Source organism: Helianthus annuus, chromosome 5 (assembly GCF_002127325.2).
Source record: "Helianthus annuus cultivar XRQ/B chromosome 5, HanXRQr2.0-SUNRISE, whole genome shotgun sequence".
Lineage (NCBI taxonomy): Eukaryota > Viridiplantae > Streptophyta > Magnoliopsida > Asterales > Asteraceae > Helianthus > Helianthus annuus.
This window is the reverse complement of record NC_035437.2, coordinates 10,009,363-10,027,151: the sequence shown is the minus strand read 5'-3', so window position 1 is coordinate 10,027,151 and position 17,789 is coordinate 10,009,363. Positions and strand designations below refer to the sequence as shown.

Genomic DNA, 17,789 nt, shown 5'->3' with positions numbered 1-17,789 from the left:
CTAAAACCGGCGGTCAATCGTCACTTCCGGTTCCCCGTTAAACATATCACCGGTCACATTCTTTCTTCTCGAATATTCCGACGCTCCGTTAACTTCCGTCACTAATCTGTTACTTTTTCTACCGCCATAACAACCAGATCCGAATAACAACCGTAAACAAGATATAAATCCGGTTTTCTGCACTCGAACCGGTTTTTCCGGTTCACCGGCCGGTCTATTCAACTTCCGGCGCCGATGACAACTCTTCGATCTAACTCTACCGAGACACGACACCTTCGGAGACGACGGTTCAACCGGCTCTTTACCAATAGAATCCGATCGTTTCGGAAACAACAAAATATTCGCAAGTTTACAGTTTCTCCGTTTCGAATCGACGTAAATCGTCTTCTTCTGCGCTGCGTTCGATTTCAAAAACGCCGATATCTGTAATGAACTTGCAGTTGTGTTCGACGGACTCGGAGTTATGATCGGATTCACGATCGGATTAGAGTTTCCTTTGATTGATTCGTTTCGGTTTAAGAAGGCGTTGCGATCGAACCAGTCGAATTCAGCGTCTTTTGAGAGCCAGAAGGATTCCGGTGCGTAATCGAGTACGGTGATTTCTGGAGGATCGTCGTCGTCGGCGAGTGTCTGGCACTTGAATTTGAGATCGTTGGGTGGAGGTTCAGGTTGAGGTTGGGAATCTTGTTGCGTCATTTTTTAGGTTCACAAGATAGTTGTGGGAGGGAGCGTTTTGAATGTACGAATTGTAAGATATTTATAATATAATGGAGGAACATTGGTGGAAGTGTAGATCAGTTTGAGACAAGAGATTGTTAAAAACTATGGAAATAGTTGGTAATAAAATGAATTAAAATGTAATAATATGTTAAATTTGGTTCATCTCCTACTACCCTTTGACTTCACATGACTCTTAGGTAAAGATGAGATTGGTACTGGTATCGTAAGTATCGGTAATATTTGGTATCGAAAATACCGGTATTTAAAGGAAAATTTCTGTAAAATATCAGTACCGAAAACACCGAAAAGTGGTTACCGATTTGATAACGAAAATAATTCGGTACCGGTACCAAATGATTGTCTCTAATGTCACGAGTAACTGTCAGGGTCACGTCACCTCTCATTTTTTCTTCACTTTCTTTTGCTAACATCTCCTATGGTTTCACACATCTTTCACCCCACATTACCCTACCTCAATTATTTTTTAATTATTACACATTTATTTACTTCTTTATATAAAGTGGGTTAAATATTACTAGTTAACTTAATGGGTTCGAGGAAATTTATGACTTAGTTTATTTTAGTCCCGTTAACTCGGGCTTTCTATAAACTTAATTCCTTAAAAGCCTTTATACAACTTTTATTTAACTAGGATTACGACCCGTCGTAATGCGGCGGGGATACTTTAGTTATAATTAAGTCGATCTAGGACCAGCACGTTATGTTAAACCTATCAAACGGGAAAAAATAGACGATGTAAAAACGTTCACCCACACAAGCATGCTATCGTGTTAACTCGCAAAATTTAGAACGAAATGTAATAATGTTAAACCAAAGACTCACGTTGCGATGTGTTACGTCACAAAATTTAGAACCAAGCATAAAGCGAAAAATTTGCGGAAAAATAAAACTATAAAGGATCAAAGATGAAAATAAAAAGTTATGAGGATAGATTGCAAAAGATAAAATGTTTTGGGTTAAAAGTAAAAAAAAAAAAAAAAAAACAAATAGTTTTGGGTTAAAAGTAATTTATGAAATACTTTTGGGTGAAAAGTTAAAAAAATCAAATTTTTTTTGGAAAACCCCCAAAGCCAACGTTACGACAACCATATGCATAACCATTTTTCTTTGAAAACCCCCCAAAGCACACTACGCATTGCGGCGGGGCGTAAAACAACGTCAAATAGTATAATTTCACACAACCATCATCGACCACCAACACTGACTCGACCTAGGATATGCGTGTTGCGACGAACCTGTCAAACATGGAAAAATAGATGTAAAAACATTGAACCACAGATGCACGTTGCGTCGTATTAACTCGAAAAAATTAGACCTATACGTAAAACCAAAATCTGCTAAAGATAAAAAGTATAAGTGACAAAAGTTGTGAAGTTAAATTGCAAATAATGTAAAGTTTTGGGTTGAAGTTAAAAAAACAAATTATGTAGGGTTAAAATTGAAAAAAGGTAAAAATCTTGGGTTAAAAGTAAAAAAAATCCAGTTTTTTTTTTTTTTTTTGAAAAACTCTCAAAGCACAAAGTATAAATGATGATGCACAAAACACTTGCAAACTTATATATGGAATAATATTAGGTTTATATATTTAAAATCTTAATATTCAACGGGTTACTTTTACCACTAACGGTACTTTACCGTCTTTTAGTATTAACGTGGTTTGATTACCAAACCCGTTTTCGGGGTGTTACAGAAACGTAGAACAACTTGAATTTATACCAAAACATACATAAAAATATGCACGTAAAAATGGTTTCTTTAAACGAAAACGTATTATATTTGACCTGACTCGTCTATAAAAAAAAGTTTACGTCAGAATGTAGAACAAATCATATTTATACATACCTGTACATAAAATATGCACGTAGAAAATAGTTTTTAAGTAAATGAAGTATAGGGGTAACCGAAACAAAATATTAGTAAAAAATTTAATAGGTTTAAAAGTTCGAAAAACCGTGCCAAGTAGCACCAATGCCACAACGACATCGATTCTAAACATCGTAAAAATAAAATAGATAAAATGGTAAAATTTACAGTGAACGAAAAGCAGACTAAAATCGTTAAACCACGCACACCCGTTACAGTGTGTTAATGCGAAGAAATTAACCAGAAACGTAAAACGTAGAAAATAATAACTTAGTCGATCTAGGACCCGCCCGTTGCGGCAAACTTTTCAAAAGGTAAAAAATGGACGCGTTGCGACGGGTCTGTCAAATATGGAAAAATAGAGCAAAAAACGTTGAACCTCACATGCACGCTATAACATGTTAACTCGCAAAATTTAGAACGAAACATAAAACGAAAAACCTGCGAAAGATAAAAAGTATGGGGGACCAAAGTTGTAAATAATAAAGTGTTGTGTTAAATTATAAAAGATGGAAAAACTTTGGGTTAAAAGTAAAAAAAAAAATTAAAAGGGGTTAAAATACAAAATATGAAACGTTTGAGTTAAAAGTGAAAAATCAAGTTTTTTTTTTTTTTTTTTTTGAAAAACTGTCTAAACTTGGGGTACAACTCCTAATGCACAAAAAAGTTGCTTCTTTATAATGTAATAATAATTAATTTACTTAAAAAACTAAATTAATATAACAAAATATTCAAAGAAATAATAAAAATACATTAAAAACATAAATTCTAAATTAAAAAATACATTAAACATAAAGTGATAAAATAAAAATACATTAAGATAAAAGTCCTAAATAAAAAAAATCAACTACTAGAATAAAAATACACTAAAAATAAAGTACTAGAATACAAAATACATTAAAATAAAAACTAATTCATTTGTGAACGAAATCGTTGACGAATCATGTTTTTTTTTTGTTGTGGTTAGGTATTTTTTTGTCGGCATCGTCCATATCCTCAAGTTTCATCGAAAGCACCATAAGATCGATGGCATCGGTTATATGTTGTTTGAGGGATAACAATACGACGATACGCTCGTCAAGTTTATCCATTTTCGATTCGAGATCAGCTTGACTCGAACACGATCCCACGCCTTTGTTTTTTTGCCTTAGCACGATTTATCGCTGATTGACCAAGTTGTTGACGATAGTGTTGAAGGCGGTAACTTTTCTACGCATTTCTCTGTATTTCCCGAAAATTTAATTCGCATTTCGATAAGCCCCACGCTCCAGAATGATGTGGAAGTGTCACAAACACGCTTCCAAAAGTCCATTGCTATTTGAAAATGACCTATATAAAAAATTGTAACATAGTAAAAAAATTATATGTATCATATAAATAAAGTGTAACATAATAAAAAATGTACGATTTATAAAACAAATATAAAAAATGTGTAACATATAAATCATAGTAAGATTCATAAAACATAATAAGAAAACATAATTATATATAGAGGGGGGGGGGCATTAGTACTATGCTTTTTTATGTATAGATTTATAAGTTTGGGTACCAAATATAACATAGTGACGATGTAGTGAGGACGTTGGGTTAAATGTTAAATTATCTAAACATGTAACCCTAATTCCCACCTTCGTTCAATATACACTCCTTTTTCCCTCCTTCACGCACCAGACATAAAACACAAACCCTAGCCCCAAAATTCGGCTCAAAACTGCTTCGATTTTGGTTTGAAATAAGCTAAGAACTTGTTCTACTTGATTGATTTGGTCCAATTTTGACCTAATTTGGACTGACTAGGTTCGGTTTTGAGAAACTTCGGACCAATTTTGACCTATTTTGACTTTGAGCACCTAGACCGACCGATTTGGCCAAACCCAGGCAACAAGTCGACGATTAGCAACTAGTCACTGTCTAGGCGCGATTTTTACAACATTGGGTAACATTATCTTGTTACTAAAAGGTTGCAATGGCGTTCTCTACCATATTAGAGAGACCATTATAGTCAAAACAGACTCTTAAATAGGGTACGATTTGTAAAATGAATTTATTAACTACGGTCCACCTACACCATAACGTAGATGCTAGTTAATGTTATATAGTTAGTCCCTCGACCACATATTTTATAGTCATTTAATAGTGTATTTAAGTTTAGTCAACTTTTTACTAACAATACAAAAATAAATAATTTAACTCAAAGATAACCTACACAAACCGCATTTTAAAATAGGCTTCATTTTGTAGTCCTCACTCCTCACTTATATCTAGCGTTAGGCTGGAGGGTGCGGGGGTTCCATCCCCGCCACCTCACCATGTATAGCGTCTATATGGGCTCCATCACCACACCCTCCAAGTGAAGAGGGGGGGCGCCATAGCTTGGGCTCCATGGTGGTAACCGGTGGTAACGCCAAAGTTGAAGAATTCATGTGGGGCCCACTAGTTTTAAACCAATCAAACTAGTTTAATACCCGTCCGGTGGACGGGTTACGCTAACACAAACAAAGATAATGTATGTTAAGGGTGTTTGGGATTGATTCTCCTTTTCTTCTTTTCCATCTCCTTTTCGAAAAAGTTACAACCATCTAACTTATCATTTTCTTCTTTTCAAACCACAAAAACTCATTCTCAACACATTAATTACATTATACAACTAACATATACAAAGAAAATGTACAATAAAGTTTGAATACCTGTTAAAACAGATTAGGCCAGTTGGATCGACCTGCTAACACTTGTTTGTCGTCCATTGAATAAAAAGTTACAAATAATGAAACGCGTAACTTATGATTAAATAAATTGTATTGAAATAATACAACATCAATCTTCAAAAAAAATTGTTTAAAGAGGTTGTATGCAACTACACATTAAAAAATAGTTTCACTTTCAACCCATTTGAGCTTTTCTTTTACTTGATACGTTTAGGCTAATTTGTTTAATTGACACTTTTAAGATCAAATACAACCCAACTCGACAAAATTTAAGAGGTGAGAAACTCATATCAAGCAGTTTTTTTGTAGTCCAGACTCTCTGCATCTCTCTTTGTAGTTATGGGGAATCGCCAATTTCCATATCCGTTCCTGGTAGCTCTTCCTTATGTCCAAACATATCAATCCCTTAAACTTAACTCTTCCTTATGTTCACCAAGATCATCTGAATCAAACGTAAAATCTGAACCATAACTTTTCATCTTAGCTTCTTAATCATAAGTAACATTAATCTAAAAAAACAATAAAAATGTCCAGAAAAGTGTTCACGTGTCCTGAACCAGCCTGTTACGGCCCATAATAAAAACGACATATTTTGACCCATTACCCAACCCACTCAACCCTCTCATCTTGACACATCTTACAGGGTCTAAAATATGAATGTCATAGAAGATATATAATAGACTAAACTGAATTAAGAGAATGAAAATCTTACTTCTAGATTTCCAACCCATCTATTGAAGAGGGTTTGACACCTCAACAAACTCTTGGAATTCAATACCAGACTTCCCAGCCAACGACATGAGCAAACCCCTAAAATTTGTTCCCAATGATCCAAAGTATAATACACTCCTTGCTAAAGTAAAAGAAAAAAAGAAACTAATTCAAATTTAAAGTCAAGCAGATAACTATAGAAAGAAAAACAACAATGCAGATATTGTACCTAAAATAGGATGAAGGATTGAAGGTCACCCAAAGCTCATTTTTAATTTATAAAATCTTCAAATTCATCTTGTTTGACTGGAGGAAGACATAACTTTTTACTTTCGACACCAATCGCTTCGATTTACACCACCCTCAACAGGACACGTGCAGGACCTACCAATAAAATTAGGCAATTGGTTGTAGCAATTCAATGCTAAGGTCCCTTGTAGGTCCCTTTTTCGCGGAGGATGACGAACCTAAACCTTGTTATACAAACCTACTAGCGAGTGCGGAATCCAAGCTAGCAAGCAAACCGAGTTAGTAGCAAGTAGAGAAACAAACACACAAAGATTCACCGATTAACACTAGTCGTATTAATGCAATGAGGGTTCGGTTACAAGCTCAATGTTTACAAATCTAACATGTAAACTCTCAAGTGTGTGTGTGTGTGAGTTCTGGACAGAATGCTCTCAACACTCTCTATCTCTCGGTGCAAATGGCAGAACTCCAGAACTCTCAACACATGCATGGGTATATATACCCAGCTCAGCAGGTCTGCTCGAAGGATTCGACAGATGGTCCGAAGGATCATCTGTCGACCACATGTTACACGAAAGATCAGCGTGGACCTCGAAGGATCATCCTTCGAGGTCTAATGGTCGAACCATGGTCGAACCATATCTTTCGATCACCTCGAAGGATCAGGTGTATCCTTCGAGGCTATCCTTCGATCAGAACATCTTTCAACTGTTGTCCAAGTCAAACCGGAGGATGGTTGACTTGGTCAACTTACAATACAAATCAGGACATCGTTTATATCAGACCGAATACAGACAAAGTACAGACACAAGTGCACCAACAAACTCCCCCTTGGCTGTAGCTTTGTCTTTGATCTCTAATCTTTGTCTTGTTCTTCTAAAAGTGTAGACTCGTCTTGAACTTCGACGGTCTTTGGTCTTCAAGTCTTCAAGACTCTGATGTCCTATCATGTCTTCAATGTCGGAGGATCTTCAAAGTCTTCACGTCTTGAAAGTAGAGAGTGTATCAACAAACTACCCGTATCATGTAGGAAGTGTGTTGACAAACTCCCCCTTAACATAAGCTCCCCCTTGAGTTATGCTCGTGAAAAGACTTTATCTTTATGAAGTGAGATCCTTGTGGTGTTGATGATGGCCAGCGGCAACTCGATCATCTTCATCTTTTGAGCGCCTTCTCGTCGTGTCTTCATTCCAAGGCTTGTCATCGACCATGTTCTCCTAGCCTTTAGAATCTGCACATGCAAGAAATCTAAACGCGTAATGAGAACAACTGCTTGGAATAGTATAAACAAATGACACACGAGTGACCATGTCAAAATCAAACACCGTCCGACAGTTTGAAAGTTTAATAAATTTATCAATTTTAAATTCTAACTTTCAAAATCTGCAAATTTTGACCGTTTATGAAGATTTAGTCAGTTCGGTTTTCAGTCAGGTTTCAGGTAACGAAGACTTGAGCTCCAACATCGTACGATCGAAAATAAAGCAGAAATAAAATCTTTTTGGCTTTTATAAAGTTTATATTAAAACACGGATTTTAGGCGTGCTTTTGAAATTAAAAGATAACGATTTAAAATCCTTTGAGTGTTATCAAACGACATCACCGCTAATGTCGTGCTGACATGCACCAAACGACGAAACTGTTTAAAAGAAAAACAATAAAAGTTAAGCAGTAAATAAATAAATATATACAAACATTCTTTTTGCGAGTTTCGAGGGTAAGAGAATCATATCAGTGTACGGTCATGCCAAAACACTCTTGTTGTTCAGTTAGTTAATATTAAGATAAGCATCCTATAACAATTATCGGTATTGTTGTCCACTTAAGCTCAACTTATCAGATGTAATCATGGCGAGGGGATACGTTAAGGTATGATTTATACTTACCGACCGGTGTTCATCCACATCACGACACATTCCCGTATCAAGGTATGCACGAGTGTTCATCTTACCGGTGAGTATACCGATTATCATCTGTTTGACCGTATAAATTGTGAGATACTCACTTATTTTGATTTGAAAACAAGTCCTTTGTGATATAATCACTTATTGATGAGGAACTTGATTTTCGTATGCATGAGGGCACAGGTGCAAGTCCGTGAACAGGTCAGTACTTCCGTACAGCAGAGAGACGAACTTGACACCCGGATAAATGTGATATTTTATCACTTATTTGATTTGGACATGTGATTGTTTATCACTTATTGAGGTCGAATGCAGTATGCAATATGTACACGTATGTATAGTATCATGGAAGATCTAGACTTGCGTCCCCGTTATTTTTCGGTAAAAGATACAACCATGATACCCAGATGATAAGCAGCATAAAGACCGAATATCTCAGAACCTCGGCAATCTATCAAACGAAATTTCGGTACTAAGACCATATGCCAATGAATGGTTCCCACCTGATCTTCAGTCGATTAAGATTTATATCACCCTGCACACTTTAAAATGATTGTGAGCCTACCGATACATCTTATATAGAGCTGCTTATCGTTTTGCATTTAAGGTTTAAAGAGGTTTGGATAGACCACTGATGTACTATCATTTTCTCTTTTGCTCGCCAGGAAACTCATTTTTGTTTTTCTATTGTTTTTGTGTTTTTGAATTTTTCGATGTTTTTGGATTTTCAGATTTTTGGATATACTCCCCCTAAAATCAACAAACTAAGATAAATTTAAAAACACAAAGGTATTTACAAAAATGATTTTCCGATGTTGGTTTTACTCTTGCTTGACCTTAATGCCGTTTACCAATAATAAAAAGTCAAATCTTGATTTGTCAAAAGCTTTGGTAAATAAGTCGGCACGTTGGTCATCGGTGTGGACCTTAACAACATCGATGAGTTTCATATTGAAACAATCACGTGTGAGGTGATATCCGAGATCAACGTGTCAGGTCAAAGAGTGCTGTACGAGATAATAACAATTCACAAAGCAGCTAAAATATCGACAAGTATAGGAGAGATTAAGAATTTAAAGGCGTATCCTGCAACTGTTCCGTGCATTGCAAGGAATCTAAGCACTCTCCCAACTGGATATCCACCCGGTGTGGACTTCAAAGTCGAATTTGCAACTACTGAAAAGTCTCTTGACAGCAATAAGCTCATAAACCTCCGGGTCCGGCTGGTCTTCCACATTTCACCAGCGAAGGTCTTTGACTTTCTCTTTCAGAAATGGTGTGCGGATGTTCAATCCACGCCAAGGCATCGACACACATTTCACTTCATTCGTTCCTGTGGACCCGATCAAAACCAGAATGACCAAGTTTTCGGCACGTTCTTCATATGGTCGAATTTTGCAACTTCATTCAGCCACATTTTCTTTTCATTCCTCTCTCTCCATCAAAGGCAACAATTTCTTCTGTCGCCTGACTTGTGCAAGGACATTCCACTATCAACAATCCTAAGACTATCAATAGTTCCTCCTGGAACTTCCTGCACACTCATTCAGAGATTAGTTGGAGAGGGGGACCCAAGCCATTGTGGTCTTGGGTCTTCCATTTTCATCAATGACAATAACTTCTTGTCTTTGATGGTTTGTAAATTGTGATGGTCCCCCTGATTCAGTAACCGATTTAGGTTTCCATGTCTGTTTTGTTTTATCAGTGTCATTCTTTAAAATTTTAACTTCATTACAGTTTGAAGTTTTTGAATTTGTTGATTTTACAGAAACAGATTGTTTTTGAACCACATCGGTTTTAATTGCTTTTTCAATCCTTTTGACCTGTTGGCGTTTCTGCTTCTTCTCCCTTTCTTTTACAAGTCGGGGATCTTGTTTTGTGGAAGTAGATGGCTTACGGTCAGTCTTGTCACGGGGATCATCAACCTTCCCTTTTTGCTTATGAAGGTAAGGGCAATTTCGAATTATATGCCCAATGGTTCCACACTCAAAACATGATCTTCGTTCAACATACCTCGAAGAATCATGTGTTCTCTTAGCTGATGATGTTGAACCTTGTGAACTCGAGGTACTAGGCTTTGAGCTGTTTTGTTCATTCCTTTTCAAAACAGTAGCTTTCTTGACAAAATCTAAGTTAGATTTATTTTCAAACGTTTCAATTTTGTCCGTTCCCGTCGATTTCACAAAGTTAACATTTTTCTTCTTCTTTTGATTCGGCTTCTTCTGGACTTGAGCCGGTGCTTTACCTTTGGGTTTGGTGTGATTTTGCTGTGTTGGCACTGTTGGCAATTTCTTGTTGCCAAATTGCTTTCGAACTTCAGCCTTTGGGATTGGAGGACACTGTGTAACTGTAACATGTGGTCCTTTCTTCCCCAAAAACTTACTTGTCGAATTTTCAAAGACTTTATCGATTAAGGATTGATTAACGTTCTTAATAGGAAAATCTTTGTCTGAGTAAATTTTATCATCACCAACCAAAGTGTACAGCAAGGTCACACTCTCCGACTCCTTCTCAGACGAGGACTCAGTTGCAACAGTCTTAGCGGGTGTGACAGGGGGATCACATAGAATGTGATTCTCAAGAGGTATGTCCTCATTTTTGACTACCGCATCAGACTTTGCTGGAGCAGCATCATCAGATTCATCATCTGAAGAATCAGCATCCTCAACCTCAACTGGAGGATCCTGTTTCTGTTCAGCAGTTACAGATGTATCTGCTGACACATCCGAATCTGAGGATACTTCTTTCTGGTATCCGAGTCCTGCTGCAAACTCCTTCACATCAAGAGGAACAGATGGTTCGAAGAACACTCTATCCTCCTCATCAGGCATGGCATCATAATTGTGTCTGACTGGTGGTGGACATTTTTTGTATCCTATGCATGTGACATCCCGTTTTTCTTTCTGAACGTCAATGATGTGATCCAACACGTAGCTAGAGCTCAAATAGCTGTCTAGCTTGAGTTGGATTGCCTCACTTTCCGTTTTTACACAGACCATTTCTTTTTGCATTGCCTCAAGACGTGAGATGTACAAATTAATGTCCGTTTGTTTTCTGGAAACCATTTTAGTCAATTCAGTTTTGTCTTTCTTTAATGTCTCAATCATTGACTTAAATTCCTTTTCATGGTTTTCATAAAACATATTGGCTTCTGTGCATTTTGAAAGATCCACAGTCAACTTCTGATTGTGGATGAATGTCACATCATATTTTTCTTGCAAAGCCTCGTGTTTGCTTTGCAATGCACACCACTCAGCATTCAAGGAATCATGTTTGTCTTGCAAGTCAAACAAACTAGCTTGTAAAGCATCATGTTTGGCTTGCAACTCAGACATGTTTGCCTCAAACTCAGCACATTTAGCCTGCAAGCTATCACAGTTATCACAGTTTACAGCAATGGGTTCATCGACACATACCTGACTTGAAGAACTGTCGACATTAGCCATAAAGGCTGAATGGAGAGAAGACGAAGTACAAGCAGCTTGATCCATCAGAACAGATCTTCTTTGAGTTTCTGCTGCAGCTTCTTCCAAAAGTTCATCAATATCAGCATCAACTGAGACACCAGATGTCTCACCCATATTCTCATCGCCTGACCCAGAAGAATCTTCATCAACACTCCTGCTGTACTCAGAAGAGTCTTCATCTTCAGAAGATTCACTACCACTGGCGGAAGATTCTCCACCACTGGTGTTAACTACATTCTTCACAACTTGAGCAAAGCAAGCTGTACCATTAGGAGCATCACCACCAAACTGGATTGTCCAGTCGCAACCTTCATCCATCTGAACTACAAGTGCCCGGTTGTCTTGATTGTTGACAGGCACTAATGTACGTTCATTATTCCTGTTCTGGTTCTGCTGGTTGCCCTGGTTTCTGAAGGGGTTCTGGTTTCCATGCTGTGCTGGCTTTGCACATTCCCTCTTGAAGTGACCCCGTTCACCACAGTTGAAGCACCTTACTGCTTGTTTATCGAACCCATACTTGGTGTCTCTCTTACTTTCCAAGCTGGTTCTGCCAGTACTTTCCATCCAATCCTTTGCTCTTCTCACAGCACTAGCAAAGGCCCACTTGATATCCATCAAGTCCATCTCTTCTTTATCTATCTGCCGATAGTCTTCCTGTGTCAGATTAATGTTGCCAATCTGACCTTCTATCAATCCACAGTACGCGCTCACTATAGTGTTAAGTAGCTCCATGTGTTCCTTGGCTACTTCTACACTGACTTTTGAGAAGCTTGAAGTGTCGAGCTGTACTGTATTTGGCTTTGATTGTTGACCAGCAGATGATGTTCCTCCATAACATGCACGTTGTTGTTGAGCAGGAGGCGGAGGAGGAGGTGGTTGGATTGGATTTCCAAATATGTCTGTGGTGGGAGGCGGCTTAACAGGAACTTGTATTGGATTGCCAAAACAATCTGTACTTGTGACAAACGCCGTTTGAATTGGAGCATGTGAACCAGTTCTTGCAGACGAAGAGCTGGAAGTTCCATAATACACTTCTGGATTCTGTGGCAATGGAACTCTCTTCGCCTTCAAGGTTTCCTCCTGATCCTTGTTTTCCAAAAGCTGCACGAAGTCGTTAAAAGTTGTAGTTCTCAACGCTCCGTTATACTTAAGAATTTCCAAGAAACTACTCCATTGAGGAGGTAAGGCATCAGCAAACTTCTTCACCACCTCTGCTTGAGTTGTTGTAACTCCAAAATTGTTCAACTCAGTAAGCAGGTGATAGAAACGACTTGTCATGTCTCCCAGAGACTCCTTATCCATGCAAGCGAAGCTGTCAAATTCTTTCTTGAGTAGGTCATGACGCAGCTGACGTGTTGCTTCATTCCCTACTCCTCTTGTTTTCAACCCGTCCCACAACTTCTTAGTTGTCTTGAAGCTGACAAACTGGTGATAAATATCCTTGCTCAAAGCCTGGGTGAGAATGGCGTATGCTTTCTTTTCCAGATCATACGTTTTCTTTTTATCTTCGGGAAGATCAGCAAATGACGCAGTCTCTGAAGCAGCAACCTCTATGGCTTGATCGAAATCTGTGGTGAAACGTATCCACAGTTCCGTATTTTGACCAAGAACATATGTTTTAAACCTCTCAGCCCATCCTGGATATTCATTCAAACTCATCAGTTTTGGGGGTCGATTCAAACTTCCTGTTTCGCTTTCGCTTAATAAGATACTTTGTACACTCGGAGTTTGACCCGTTACTAATGCCCATTGATTTGATGGTAAAGCATTTGCTTGTGAAGATGTAGATACTGGAGATTCGGCCCATGATGGTGATAGACTTGTACACGTGTATTTTCCACTATCAGGAGCCGGTGTACCCCACCATGAAGGAGTAACTCCTGAACTTGTATATTTACCACTATCTGGAGCAGGATTCCACCAACTCGGATTCATCTTTGACAAGAAAAATAAATTCTAAGTGAATAATCCGAGAGATCACACAACCGAAGGTTCCTGGTCGAAAGATCTGCAATCACAGAAAGTTGTTAACAATAAACAGATCACAATCGAAAGATATAATCTTGTTCGAAGGATCAGCAGTACTCGAAGGATTACTGTTGACTCTCGAACAATGATCTCGAAAGATTCAAGAACTCGAAGGATTCCCTTTTGAAAGATCCTTATCTTTCGAGTCAAATCCCTATCTTTCGGACACTTATCTTTCGAATAGCTAACTTCCGAAGGATCACACTTGTTCGAATGATCAACAGTGTTCGAAGGATCACTGTTGACTTTCGAGCACTGGCTTCGAAAGACTCAAAATCTCGAAAGATTCACACTTGAAAGATCCTTATCTTTCGAGATAAAACAACTATCTTTCGAAAAGATTCCCTGATCGAAAGATATATTTCGAACTTCGAGGGACTACTCGAAAGATGTTTATCTATCGAGCTGTCACTGATCGAAGGATGGTCTTTCGATGTCGAAGGATATCTTTCGAAGTCGAAGGATATCTTTCGAATGTGCACTGACACACTGACACAGATGTGACGGGTTGGTGAAAAGGTGATGGGTAGGTAAGTCAACTTTCGGCAGAATGGTATGGCAGGCTGACAACTTTCCCACCAACCAAGATTTTCAAAGATAATTTACCCAAAAAGGAAAACTTAACCCAGAAACCGGTGACCGGAACCTTAACCGGAATATTTGCCGGAATTCACCAAAACACTCAAAAACAAGTTTTCAAGTTACCCAACCCAACCTTGAACACTCCCGAAGGTTTAGGAACCGTTTTTCAGTTTCAACAAGCAAGAAAACCACCAAAAACGGGTGCTAAACCAAGTGTCCAAACACACCAAACACTTGAACAAACCCGGTTTTAAACAAGGTAAAGAGCGAGGCTCTGATACCACTTGTAGGTCCCTTTTTCGCGGAGGATGACGAACCTAAACCTTGTTATACAAACCTACTAGCGAGTGCGGAATCCAAGCTAGCAAGCAAACCGAGTTAGTAGCAAGTAGAGAAACAAACACACAAAGATTCACCGATTAACACTAGTCGTATTAATGCAATGAGGGTTCGGTTACAAGCTCAATGTTTACAAATCTAACATGTAAACTCTCAAGTGTGTGTGTGTGTGAGTTCTGGACAGAATGCTCTCAACACTCTCTATCTCTCGGTGCAAATGGCAGAACTCCAGAACTCTCAACACATGCATGGGTATATATACCCAGCTCAGCAGGTCTGCTCGAAGGATTCGACAGATGGTCCGAAGGATCATCTGTCGACCACATGTTACACGAAAGATCAGCGTGGACCTCGAAGGATCATCCTTCGAGGTCTAATGGTCGAACCATGGTCGAACCATATCTTTCGATCACCTCGAAGGATCAGGTGTATCCTTCGAGGCTATCCTTCGATCAGAACATCTTTCAACTGTTGTCCAAGTCAAACCGGAGGATGGTTGACTTGGTCAACTTACAATACAAATCAGGACATCGTTTATATCAGACCGAATACAGACAAAGTACAGACACAAGTGCACCAACACCTACCAATAAAATTAGGCAATTGGTTGTAGCAATTCAATGCTAAGGACATCATACTAAAAAAGGTAACAAATTAAAAACTAATATAATAATAAAAAACTTACAAACCTTGTGTTAATGGCTTCAAGTAGCTTCCCCCAACGAATTAGGTTCCAACACATGAATTTTTGCAATTGTATCTTTTAATGGTGGGGCAAGCAATAACAACAAACATACAGTGTAATGTCTGTGTGTAAATATAGAAATTCATTATCCCAAATACAACGGTTCAGATTTTTTTTATTACATGAAGGATTGATTTACCTCAGGGTACATGTTATTGTCAACCCTTTTCATATTTCCAAGAATACTTTCAGCGCCAGGAGTGACTGTACACAATCAAATATAAATTCAGTCGTCAACAAAATTATGTGATTAAAACATGTTCAATGTGTTATAACTAACCTCATAAGTGCCTTGGACATTTTGTCATGAGCACATTACAACAATTATATTAGTAATATTAAAACCCATGAAAGTGACTCCAGTTGCTCATGTTCTCTGCAATATTTGATACCATGTCCTGCAAATCAACAATTGACATTCATTAATTGCATAATCAAAACAGAGACAAAAATAAACAATTTTTTTTTGTCAAATAACCATGTGCACATACCCATTCTTCATCTGAATCAAACAAAGATGACCATGAAGAAGAATCAGACTTGGAGCCTGGTTCCACATCTTTATTAGGAAACTGAAAGCCTGGGGTGTGTTGGGAGATGGCAATGGCATCTCTTCAGTCATCATTGGCATAGGCTATTAAGCGCTAAGAAATTTATCAAGATAATATCTTGTGCCTTCTATTAGGGTTAACAAAAAGCCACAAAAAACGGTAGATGGAGTCGCACGGTCCAAAGGCCGACGCATTTAGCCCTAACTGAAACACAAAAGACAAGATCATATAATATAAGCAATGACAAAAGAAGGTAGGCATAGAAACGTAAGTGATATTACCGGCGGCGTGATTAACGGCAATGAATATTCTGGAGACATAAGAAGGGCGGCGAAATCTTGACCGGAGTCTACAGTGTAAGTAGAATTGGAGTCCATCATGATGTCTTCATCCGATATAGAAAAAATATGGAAATTGTTGATTAGGTTTTGATGCCATTGTAGCTTGGGAAGAATAAGAAGGACGCCATGAGAGAAAAGTTTGGGAGAAATGAGGTAGCAGGGGGTGTTGGGACTTGGTAGGTAATATACAGGGGACACACCATAACTGCTCAGAGACGTGGGAAGAAAAAAACTGTCTTCAACCTCTCCTTCCAGAAGGCATTCCTTGGATTATTACGTTCAAAATTTCATCTCAGGTCAATGCAAGGGCTAATATGCATTTAGTAGGCAGTTATATTTAATGGGAACATTAGAATTTGTAGTACCCAAAACGGTTAAAGGTAATATTTTAGGTAGTTGAGTCGTGGAGATAGTGGAGCAGCAAAAGGCGGAGGTAACCACCAGTTGCAAAAACCGACCATAACCTCCGGAAACCGCCATTAGAGCGGTTATTTTGGTAGTTTAAACGGCTGAGATTAAATCTCAGCATGATCCGACGGTGGAGATTGATTTGGAAGGTGGTTAGACTTAATGGGCTTAATATATATAAATATAATATCTCCTCGCTGGCCCAGATTTGTAGAAGTTTGAGTGTGGGGATAATGGGTCTTAAAATTAGAAGATAACCATCAGATCATGGGCAGAAAAAGGTGGAGCAAACCACCCTCTTTGAAAAACCGTCAGCAACTGCCCTAAACCGCCATCACAATGGTTAATTTTATGAGTTTAAAGGGCTGAGATTTAATCTCAGCATGATCCGACGGTGGAGATTTATTTCAAAGGTAACTTCCACTTAATGGGTTCCATATATATATATAATGTTTTTTTTAATATTGTTTAATAGGGGCTCCATCCACACCATGTAAATTAAAAGGGACTCCATAGGTGAGGTGGATCCTAGGTGGACTTGATAAAGCCCCATGGGGCTCCAACCACACCCTATAGCCTTAGGCATGTTTATTCGTGGATTTCGGTTTTTTAACAAAGCCAAAGTGTGATTTCTTTGATTGCAATTACATGTAATAACATTTATTATTTGAGATAGACAATTATTTAATTTACTCATAAGGGTGAGAGGGGCACTCCTCTTTTAGGGGAGTGACCTCTCTTACACACACCCAATCAGCATGTGTCACGTTAACTCCCCTCTTAAGTTCTCATTTTACATTCAAACGTTGGCATCATTCCACTCACACAATTATTTTTTTATAAAAAAAGAAGAAAAAAATATGATTGGTGGAAAAAAGATGGACTCACATTAACAACCAATCACCCCCTCTCTCTCTCTCCTCTCTCTCAATCGGTGAATACCCCTGCTCCCACTCGCCGATTACCTTCTCCGAATTGATGGCGACGGTGTTTCCGCTCAGGGACTTCACTCCCCGAGAAGTGCCCCGCTCACCCTAATCTCATTATAGGTATAGCCAAGAGAAGACAAATAATCTTTATTGACAATGCCCCAAATTTGTATATATACAATAATTGAGCATTCAATTCTTTGCTTCATATCATTTCAATAATTCT

The 17,789-nt window shown here is 38.3% G+C and overlaps 1 protein-coding gene and 1 long non-coding RNA gene across 4 annotated transcripts; both read right to left on the bottom strand.

The window, feature by feature from the left end:
- On the bottom strand, positions 1–696 carry LOC110942632. Its single transcript, XM_022184407.1, has one exon. It carries the CDS (start codon positions 694–696, stop codon positions 1–3), a length of 696 nt encoding a protein of 231 aa, XP_022040099.1.
- A 4,539-nt stretch (positions 697–5,235) lies between these two features.
- On the bottom strand, positions 5,236–16,485 carry LOC110939938. 3 transcript variants are annotated; one of them, XR_002592622.2, is made up of 8 exons: positions 16,167–16,485; positions 15,826–16,089; positions 15,615–15,732; positions 15,474–15,538; positions 15,279–15,396; positions 6,250–6,404; positions 6,022–6,162; positions 5,236–5,769 (listed from the first exon to the last, which is right to left on the bottom strand). It is a non-coding gene; the product is annotated as an uncharacterized LOC110939938 (long non-coding RNA). The 3 variants fall into 3 exon arrangements; XR_002592621.2 differs by having other exon boundaries at positions 5,242–5,751; XR_002592623.2 differs by lacking the exon at positions 6,250–6,404 and having other exon boundaries at positions 5,241–5,751.
- Between the last annotated feature and the right edge of the window lie 1,304 nt (positions 16,486–17,789).

Bases quoted from the DNA above. Each gene is read 5' to 3' on its own strand.
- LOC110942632 (XM_022184407.1), bottom strand. From the start codon at position 696: ATGACGCAACAAGATTCCCAACCTCAACCTGAACCTCCACCCAACGAT.